At 33.2% G+C, this 11,465-nt stretch overlaps 1 protein-coding gene across 1 annotated transcript in view; it reads right to left on the bottom strand.

Annotated features, from left to right (window-relative positions):
• Window positions 1-243: 243 nt before the first annotated feature.
• The window catches only part of LOC129741631 (uncharacterized), a 409,801-nt gene continuing 398,579 nt past the window's right edge, over window positions 244-11,465 (bottom strand). Inside the window, exons 6-7 of the mRNA XM_055733371.1 lie at window positions 5,056-5,112; window positions 244-327 (exon numbers count right to left, since the gene is read on the bottom strand). Of these exons, the coding sequence (XP_055589346.1) occupies window positions 244-327; window positions 5,056-5,112 (141 nt within the window). The remainder of the gene's footprint in view (window positions 328-5,055; window positions 5,113-11,465) is intronic.

An 11,465-nucleotide genomic window follows, 5' to 3' on the forward strand; every position in this document is an offset into this window, starting at 1 on the left:
TAATACTATAGGTAGTACGAAACAAATTCATATGAAAATATGTTTAAGAAAATACGTACTTTTGTAGAAAAAAGAAGTGCTTATTATGCCCTGGGTGCTCGTTATACCCTTATCTCCCCTACAGAATTTTAATTTTATTAGTTTTTTATTGTTGAGTTGTTGATAACGAGCATCGTCCGGTACATTTGTCTTTTGTGGTGGAGGCAGTTCTTCATTGGAAACCTGGTTGGCTTCTTCCCGACGTTAAGCCGTTTGAGACAATAATGGTTGTTTTTCGTCCGACATTTGGTCAGCGTCTTCCGGAATCTTTGCTTTCTGCTGTGGGGACTGTAGAATAGAAGATAAGCAAAATATAAAAAATTAAGAAAATTATTTTGGTTCATAAAACTAACAGAAAAAAATATTAGCGAAAAAAAAACAAACGATACTTAAAGGGTTAAACAGTAGAGGCCACAAAAGCTCGCCACCGACAGATCCCTGCAACGTTACACGATTTGTTTATGTATCGTGTGACCAACATCTTTTAAATATGTGCTCGTGAATCTCGTTTTTAAGCTTTTTTTCCTCAGATTTAAGCATTTTTTGCCTTGAGAGCTAAGGAGATGAAAGCTTAAATCTGAGGAAAAAAGCTTAAACCTGTCAAAAAAAGGGGAAAAAGGGGAAATCTGAGAGATGTGCTCCACACGGTTTGAATAACATTGCCGGGATGTGCCCACCGATTGGAAATTGCGAAAGTATGGGAGAACTATAAATATTATTTACTCTCTAATAGGGGAAAAGTTCATATAACGCCCCATGTGGCTAATACGCGCCACCCTTGTTTTGAAGAATCTGAAACATTTTAAGCCTTCAAAATATTACCAATTTGTTTTAAATGCTGTGATTGGTCATGGCAAGTATGAATTTTTCCTTAAAATACCCCTGTGTCGTGATAATTTCACAATTTAGGTTTTTCTTCATTTCTATCTAAATTTTAAAACACTTTTAATAAGGTGTCACCAAGCAGAGAAAAACGAATAAGACAATATTTTCTGACACATCGATAGAGGAAAATCTAAATTATGATTTTATGCTAAAAAATCATTCTGAACTCGCTAAGGTATGCTTTTCATGGGTATGTTCTATCACGGCCCATGCGCTCGTTAAAACGCGCCAATCATAGTAGGCTGAAAATAGCATTAATTTTTCAAAAAGACCAATTTTCATTGAAAATGAACAAAAAGTCTAAAACCATGTTTTGAGCGTTAATTCAGCCCAAAAAATCTATTTTTCATTTTTGGTTAAATTTCTATTAGTCCATTTTGATTTTCTTTTCAGTCAAAGTGTCTGTAAGTATTGGTGTGTTTTCGGTCTTCGGCTGCTCTCGGGTGTGTTCGGCTGCTAGGCGCGTATTGAATACACAGCGGCGCGTATTCGCAACACAGTTTTGTTCTGTGGCTTTGAATATGGTTTTTAAAAATCAAGTTTTTGAAGAAACTATAGCAATTTGAGCAATGCAAAATCATAGGCATTTGTAGAAAACACTTTTCTTCTACGATTACACCCATTTTTAACACAATTTGTACGTGGAATACATAGAAAATCAGCGATTCGCTTAGGTGGCGCATAATAGGGCATGTTCCCCTACCGTATTTTTTTCACCTGGAGGCTATCCAGAGGCAACCTAGGTTCGCTCTAACTGCTGTCATCGTTCTCATTTATTGCTCTAGAGGCAACCTAGGTTCGCTCGAAAAACGGACGCCCTGAGAAGAAAGTCAGTTTTGCGAGAAGTTCACCAATACTCTCAACGTTGTTGTCAAAACATTAAACAGCTGTTTTTGGCTAAAAGTAAAACAGTTGAAATAATGAACGGGAAAATTATTGCCGCGATTTTGAACCTCTAGGCCAAGCAAAATCGTACTATCTGCTGTCCAGTGCAATACGGAAACGATAAAAGGCGATCCGGATGTGAAGAACCGAGTGAAGAAATCCACAAGGGAGAACAAAATGATAGCTGCATGTAAACATTGCGCTCGTTCTCACGCACACTTACGTATGGAATAACTCGAAACCCGAAAGTCGTTTTTTTATTCGGACGGTTCCAGAGCCAAATCCGGAATCAAAAAAATACACCATTAGCAAAGGCAACCATAGAGAAAGGTTGGAGACGATCCGACTGAAACAAAACGGTTCTTTTCAGAACCAAATCGAGGGTGAAGGTCCATATTTAGACCAGATAGAAACAAATGGTCCTTTGCAGGACCCAAAGAGGCCTCGAAACTGGAGGGATTTTCTGTGTTGATCTCCATCGACTTGGTCTTTCCGACATTGACTTTGAGACCTGCTGCCTTGGAGGTTTCAGTGAGGTTCCATATCCGGTTGTGTTTGGCCGAGCAAATCAATATCGTCTGCCAGGTCAGTTCAGTTGCTCCATTGTTGAAGGATTCCACGGCAATCCTCGGTTCGGTGCACAGTCGATCGATCCAGTCAGAATCTCATCCATCACGATTAGAAAAAGTAGCGGGGAGAAGATACATCCTTGTGTCACTCCAGCAGTTACCGGGATTGGTTCGGACAAGACACCGTCGTGCAAGACCTTGCACGAAAATGCCTCGTATTGTGCTTCGATGAGATGGATGTTTCTGTGGGACCCCTCGACGCCTTAGAGCCGCCCAGATATTTTCATGGTTCAGTCGGTCGAATGCTTTTTCGAAATCAACGAAAACCAGCAGAAGAGAGTCCTGGAATTCGTTGATTTGTTCCAATATTATTCTTAGCGTTGTGATGTGGTCCAAACGTGATCGTCCGGATCGGAATCCAGCTTGTTGCCGTCGGAGTGTAGCGTCGATTTTCTCCTGGATCCTGTTCAGGATCACTTTGCAGAGTACTTTGAGGGTTGTACAGATCAACGTTATGCCTCGCCAGTTACCGCACTCTGTCAGGTCTCCTTTCTTCGGGACCTTTACGAGGATACCCTGCATCCAGTCGGCCGGGAATGTTGCAGTATCCCAGATGTCAGCGAAAAGACGGTGCAACATTTGTGCTGACAGGGCAGGGTCGGCTTTCAGCATTTCAGCAGGGATGCAATCGATCCCAGGTGCTTTGTTGGATTTCATGTTTTTGATTGCCGCTTCTATTTTAGCCAGCGAGGGCGCTTCCGAGTTAACGCCATTAATGTGACTTACTGTGACTTACGAGCTGCGGGTTCCGTCGGCCATCGCTATTCGTGACTCGGAAGAGTTGTTCGAAGTGCTCAGTCCATCGTTTGAGCTGATCTGTTCGATCGGTCAATAACTGACCTGCTCGGTCCTGGCACCACTAAGGTGGCGAGAAATATCATAAAGTAATCGGATGTCTCCATTGGCAGCGGCTTTTACTCCCTCTTCGGCTAGAGAGTTTGTCCAGGCTCTCTTGTCTCGTCTACAAGCTCGTTCAACTGCCTTTTTTAGCTCTGGATATCGTAAGCGAACGGCTGACCCGGTACATGCCTGCTCAATTTCGACTTTCGCCTTTCTCCGATCATCGACCATCCTCCAAGTTTCATCCGACATCCATTCACTTCTTCTTCCACGAACTTTACCGAGAGTACCATGGCTCGTCGTGATAAAGGCATTCTTGATTCCACATCACTATTCCGTCTGTCAGCCGTTGCGAGGCTCAGGATTCAAGCTATTTAACGTATGCCCTTTTTACCTCTGGATACTCCAACCGGCGCAATGTCGTATCGATATCAAACTTTTTCCTCACGCTGTTGGATACGCGCAACTCTCAGTCGTATCTCTCCAAGAACGAGGTGATGATCAGATGCAATGTCTGCGCTACGTTTGTTGCGGACATCAAGAAGGCTTCTTCTCTATTTTCGGCTGGTGCAGATGTGGTCAATTTGATTTTCTGTTCAGACATCTCGGGATTCCTATTCATTGTCATTGTTGGTCGTGTTGTTGTTGGCATAAAATCTACAAACAGCTCTCCGTTTTCGCTCATCTGCCCTAGACTACGAGGGCCCCATGATGCGTTTGAGATCCTGATTATCCGAGGCCATCCTTGCGTTGAAGTCGCTGTAATGAAACCCTTTGGAATTTTTCCAACCACGTTGTAACGTTGACTCTAAACTCCTCTTTCTCCTGCAAATCGACAACGTCTGTTGGCGCTTAGCACTGGACCATTGTACGGGTTCTATTCGTGTTCTAAATCTGACTACGATCATTCTTTCGATTATCGGTTCCCATCTTATGAGGGCCGCATGGGCCTGCGGGCTCAACCGGAAACCACCTCCTCGTTCCCGAGTAGCGTGTTCTCCTCGTATGCCAGAGTAAAGCAGTACTTGCCCGGGGTGTGTCTTGTGTTCTCCAGTGTTAGGCCAACGGACTTCGCTCAGTCCCAATATCTCTAGCTTGAGACGATTAGCTCTCTAGCAAGTTAAGCCAGCTTACCTGGCTGGGCAAGGGTCGAAACATTCCAAGTTCTAATTCTAGTCCGTGTTTTCATGCTAAAAGTCGTTGCCAAAGTTCAAATTCGGTTATTTCTTGTCTCAGTTTCTGTAACGGTTTTTTTTATCAGGAGCAGTAGGTTGCTAGCCGAAGGTCCCTATATTTTTCAAACCAAAGCTATACCTAGGTATGTACATGTAGTTTTATTGTGGTAACCTTCCATAAAAAAAGTCGCTTAAGGGAACTGAAACGACAAAACAAAAAATCATTCAAATTCAATCTTTGTTTATTTTTAATAAGTTCCTTCGAAAACATTTTTCACAATTTCCTTTACAATGATAATTCTTATTTGCTTTAAATTATATTTTAGGAAGATAGACCACTGTTTCTTGTTAACAGGCAAAAAACAGCAACTGAAACGTGACGAATGATAGAAAGCTTTGCCCTTTTCGAAGATACAGGCTCCGAAGAAAGTAAAAAAAAAGACATCGCAAGGAACATGACTACAGTTTACTTGCCGTGGAAAATCGCTTCTTCAAAGCTGAAGGTTTGCGATGGGTCTTGAAATAAAGTCGAATAAGTATACGCACCCCCACTTTCTGCCAAAGACATATTTTCTCTGCCAGCTTTGCCCCAATCCACTCACCCAAAAGTCGAAGTCGGTCCTCGTGGGCGCCCGGGATGCCTTCGTATTCCGGGATTCCTGTTTTGAAATATAAATGATGTTGATTATGAGCTGTAGGTTTGAATTTCCAATGAGATTTTGAGCCTCGTTCCGTGTGGTCCCGGGATAAGCTGATTGATGGCCAAACTTCTCCGGGATGGAGGTGCAAAATTCATCTTAGTCACGATGAATGACGTCAAAGTCGTGACTGGAAATTGTGAGTTTTATTTTCAGCCTTTGGAAATTTGTGATCGAAAATGAACCATCAATAACTTTATGGGAAGTTTCGATGGAGAATATGAAACATCTTACTTTTAAATTTAACACAAATATTGGAATTTTCTGGGTTTTCCTCGAATAAGCGCAATAAACTAATCATTTCGGTCTGCCGCTTCCCGACACTTTCAAATTATTGCGCTCAAATAAGCGGTAGGTAATCGATAGATTGGCAAAATTAAATTTAAGCTCGTTATCTTCCATATCCGCTTGAAGGAAACTTTGCTTAGGATGATGGTATCTCTCTTCTCCGGTGCCAGTTATGCTGACAGTTTTCCAGTCTTTCGAGACATCATCATGTAGCTTTGGGACACATCGCTCGTCCCAGACTATCTTCAGGTGGAACGGAACTAACGAAGATGAAAAAACAGATGGAATGTCACCAGTTTTACCCTTGCGGGTTAGAAAAGAATGCTGATAGTTCAAGAATGTTTTTTTTTTACTTTTCAAAAAGAAAATTTACTTTGTCCTCCAATTTGTTGGATTTGGCATGGGAAGGGAATTTATCTATGACTATTCCTCTGAGTATCAAACGACAAGAGGAATCTTCAGAAGGGTTCCGAGAAAGAAGATAGCCTTATCATTGAATTAGACCCATTCAAGCAAAGCGAAAAATTCAATGGAAACTCCCTAAGCCTTAAAGTCTTCGGTTGAACGATATGGATTTTCTTTGACTTCCGCTCTTCGTTTCTTAAATATGTTGAATCTCAAAAGAAAATTGACTTCTGACTTCATCAGCATCTTCTCTCCAACCCAGTCAGCCGCACAAGATGCAACTAATGGCTTCAAAAGTAAGAAGATTTACATACATGCAACATTGGAAACTGTTTGTGAATGGTCAGCTTCAAGGATGCTTTATCCTTTGCCATAAACGAAAACCATGGTTGAAACATGCTTGTCAGCTAAAAAATCTGGACGTGATATTCAAGGCATCTTATCTTTCGATCCAGCATCTTTTACCTCTCAGACAAAATCACGAACCACTACTCGTTCTTTAAATGTGAACCTTTTTCCATTTACCAAATTTGAAAACTCATGGTTCATAAGGTTTTCTATTTTAAAGAAGAATCGACCAGTCGTTCAGGGAAAGCTTCTTTAAATGGTAATCAATGACAAAAGAAGCAGTTTTTAAAGCGGTTTGCCCAATTTCAGCTTTTAAGGGAAAAAGTTGATTTTAACAAAAAACAAAACTGAGAAAACGAAAATGAACAGATCCAAGCAAAATTTTTGAATAAACACTCAAGAAATAACAAAAACAACAACAAATGACAAAAAATTACAGAAAATTAAAAAAAAAAAGAAATTTTTTTAAACATTACAAAAATGACAAAAATGACAAAAATGACAAAAATGACAAAAATGACAAAAATGACAAAAATTACAAAAATTACAAAAATGACAAAAATGACAAAAATGACAAAAATGACAAAAATGACAAAAATGACAAAAATGACAAAAATGACAAAAATGACAAAAATGACAAAAATGACAAAAATGACAAAAATGACAAAAATGACAAAAATGACAAAAATGACAAAAATGACAAAAATGACAAAAATGACAAAAATGACAAAAATGACAAAAATGACAAAAATGACAAAAATGACAAAAATGTCAAAAATGACAAAAATGACAAAAATGACAAAAATGACAAAAATGACAAAAATGACAAAAATGACAAAAATGACAAAAATGACAAAAATGACAAAAATGACAAAAATGACAAAAATGACAAAAATGACAAAAATGACAAAAATGACAAAAATGACAAAAATGACAAAAATGACAAAAATGACAAAAATGACAAAAATGACAAAAATGACAAAAATGACAAAAATGACAAAAATGACAAAAATGACAAAAATGACAAAAATGACAAAAATGACAAAAATGACAAAAATGACAAAAATGACAAAAATGACAAAAATGACAAAAATGACAAAAATGACAAAAATGACAAAAATGACAAAAATGACAGAAATGACAAAAATGACAAAAATGACAAAAATGACAAAAATGACAAAAATGACAAAAATGACAAAAATGACAAAAATGACAAAAATGACAAAAATGACAAAAATGACAAAAATGACAAAAATGACAAAAATGACAAAAATGACAAAAATGACAAAAATGACAAAAATGACAAAAATGACAAAAATGACAAAAATGACAAAAATTACAAAAATTACAAAAATGACAAAAATGACAAAAATGACAAAAATGACAAAAATGACAAAAATGACCAAAATGACAAAAATGACAAAAATGACAAAAATGACAAAAATGACAAAAATGACAAAAATGACAAAAATGACAAAAATGACAAAAATGACAAAAATGACAAAAATGACAAAAATGACAAAAATGACAAAAATGACAAAAATGACAAAAATGACAAAAATGACAAAAATGACAAAAATGACAAAAATGACAAAAATGACAAAAATGACAAAAATGACAAAAATGACAAAAATGACAAAAATGACAAAAATGACAAAAATGACAAAAATGACAAAAATGACAAAAATGACAAAAATGACAAAATGACAAAAATGACAAAAATGACAAAAATGACAAAAATGACAAAAATGACAAAAATGACAAAAATGACAAAAATGACAAAAATGACAAAAATGACAAAAATGACAAAAATGACAAAAATGACAAAAATGACAAAAATGACAAAAATGACAAAAATGACAAAAATGACAAAAATGACAAAAATGACAAAAATGACAAAAATGACAAAAATGACAAAAATGACAAAAATGACAAAAATGACAAAAATGACAAAAATGACAAAAATGACAAAAATGACAAAAATGACAAAATGACAAAAATGACAAAAATGACAAAAATGACAAAAATGACAAAAATGACAAAAATGACAAAAATGACAAAAATGACAAAAATGACAAAAATGACAAAAATGACAAAAATGACAAAAATGACAAAAATGACAAAAATGACAAAAATGACAAAAATGACAAAAATGACAAAAATGACAAAAATGACAAAAATGACAAAAATGACAAAAATGACAAAAATGACAAAAATGACAAAAATGACAAAAATGACAAAAATGACAAAAATGACAAAAATGACAAAAATGACAAAAATGACAAAAATGACAAAAATGACAAAAATGACAAAAATGACAAAAATGACAAAAATGACAAAAATGACAAAAATGACAAAAATGACAAAAATGACAAAAATGACAAAAATGACAAAAATGACAAAAATGACAAAAATGACAAAAATGACAAAAATGACAAAAATGACAAAAATGACAAAAATGACAAAAATGACAAAAATGACAAAAATGACAAAAATGACAAAAATGACAAAAATGACAAAAATGACAAAAATGACAAAAATGACAAAAATGACAAAAATGACAAAAATGACAAAAATGACAAAAATGACAAAAATGACAAAAATGACAAAAATGACAAAAATGACAAAAATGACAAAAATGACAAAAATGACAAAAATGACAAAAATGACAAAAATGACAAAAATGACAAAAATGACAAAATGACAAAAATGACAAAAATGACAAAAATGACAAAAATGACAAAAATGACAAAAATGACAAAAATGACAAAAATGACAAAAATGACAAAAATGACAAAAATGACAAAAATGACAAAAATGACAAAAATGACAAAAATGACAAAAATGACAAAAATGACAAAAATGACAAAAATGACAAAAATGACAAAAATGACAAAAATGACAAAAATGACAAAAATGACAAAAATGACAAAAATGACAAAATGACAAAAATGACAAAAATGACAAAAATGACAAAAATGACAAAAATGACAAAAATGACAAAAATGACAAAAATGACAAAAATGACAAAAATGACAAAAATGACAAAAATGACAAAAATGACAAAAATGACAAAAATGACAAAAATGACAAAAATGACAAAAATGACAAAAATGACAAAAATGACAAAAATGACAAAAATGACAAAAATGACAAAAATGACAAAAATGACAAAAATGACAAAAATGACAAAAATGACAAAATGACAAAAATGACAAAAATGACAAAAATGACAAAAATGACAAAAATGACAAAAATGACAAAAATGACAAAAATGACAAAAATGACAAAAATGACAAAAATGACAAAAATGACAAAAATGACAAAAATGACAAAAATGACAAAAATGACAAAAATGACAAAAATGACAAAAATGACAAAAATGACAAAAATGACAAAAATGACAAAAATGACAAAAATGACAAAAATGACAAAAATGACAAAAATGACAAAAATGACAAAAATGACAAAAATGACAAAAATGACAAAAATGACAAAAATGACAAAAATGACAAAAATGACAAAAATGACAAAAATGACAAAAATGACAAAAATGACAAAAATGACAAAAATGACAAAAATGACAAAAATGACAAAAATGACAAAAATGACAAAAATGACAAAAATGACAAAAATGACAAAAATGACAAAAATGACAAAAATGACAAAAATGACAAAAATGACAAAAATGACAAAAATGACAAAAATGACAAAAATGACAAAAATGACAAAAATGACAAAATGACAAAAATGACAAAAATGACAAAAATGACAAAAATGACAAAAATGACAAAAATGACAAAAATGACAAAAATGACAAAAATGACAAAAATGACAAAAATGACAAAAATGACAAAAATGACAAAAATGACAAAAATGACAAAAATGACAAAAATGACAAAAATGACAAAAATGACAAAAATGACAAAAATGACAAAAATGACAAAAATGACAAAAATGACAAAAATGACAAAAATGACAAAAATGACAAAAATGACAAAAATGACAAAAATGACAAAAATGACAAAAATGACAAAAATGACAAAAATGACAAAAATGACAAAAATGACAAAATGACAAAAATGACAAAAATGACAAAAATGACAAAAATGACAAAAATGACAAAAATGACAAAAATGACAAAAATGACAAAAATGACAAAAATGACAAAAATGACAAAAATGACAAAAATGACAAAAATGACAAAAATGACAAAAATGACAAAAATGACAAAAATGACAAAAATGACAAAAATGACAAAAATGACAAAAATGACAAAAATGACAAAAATGACAAAAATGACAAAAATGACAAAAATGACAAAAATGACAAAAATGACAAAAATGACAAAAATGACAAAAATGACAAAAATGACAAAAATGACAAAAATGACAAAAATGACAAAAATGACAAAAATGACAAAAATGACAAAAATGACAAAAATGACAAAAATGACAAAAATGACAAAAATGACAAAAATGACAAAAATGACAAAATGACAAAAATGACAAAAATGACAAAAATGACAAAAATGACAAAAATGACAAAAATGACAAAAATGACAAAAATGACAAAAATGACAAAAATGACAAAAATGACAAAAATGACAAAAATGACAAAAATGACAAAAATGACAAAAATGACAAAAATGACAAAAATGACAAAAATGACAAAAATGACAAAAATGACAAAAATGACAAAAATGACAAAAATGACAAAAATGACAAAAATGACAAAAATGACAAAAATGACAAAAATGACAAAAATGACAAAAATGACAAAAATGACAAAAATGACAAAAATGACAAAAATGACAAAAATGACAAAAATGACAAAAATGACAAAAATGACAAAAATGACAAAAATGACAAAAATGACAAAAATGACAAAAATGACAAAAATGACAAAAATGACAAAAATGACAAAAATGACAAAAATGACAAAAATGACAAAAATGACAAAAATGACAAAAATGACAAAAATGACAAAAATGACAAAAATGACAAAAATGACAAAAATGACAAAAATGACAAAAATGACAAAAATGACAAAAATGACAAAAATGACAAAAATGACAAAAATTACAAAAATGACAAAAATGACAAAAATGACAAAAATGAAAAAAATGACAAAAATGACAAAAATGACAAAAATGACAAAAATGACAAAAATGACAAAAATGACAAAAATGACAAAAATGACAAAAATGACAAAAATGACAAAAATAACAAAAATGACAAAAATGACAAAAATGACAAAAATGACAAAAACTG

This window comes from Uranotaenia lowii, chromosome 2, assembly GCF_029784155.1.
Source record: "Uranotaenia lowii strain MFRU-FL chromosome 2, ASM2978415v1, whole genome shotgun sequence".
NCBI lineage: Eukaryota > Metazoa > Arthropoda > Insecta > Diptera > Culicidae > Uranotaenia > Uranotaenia lowii.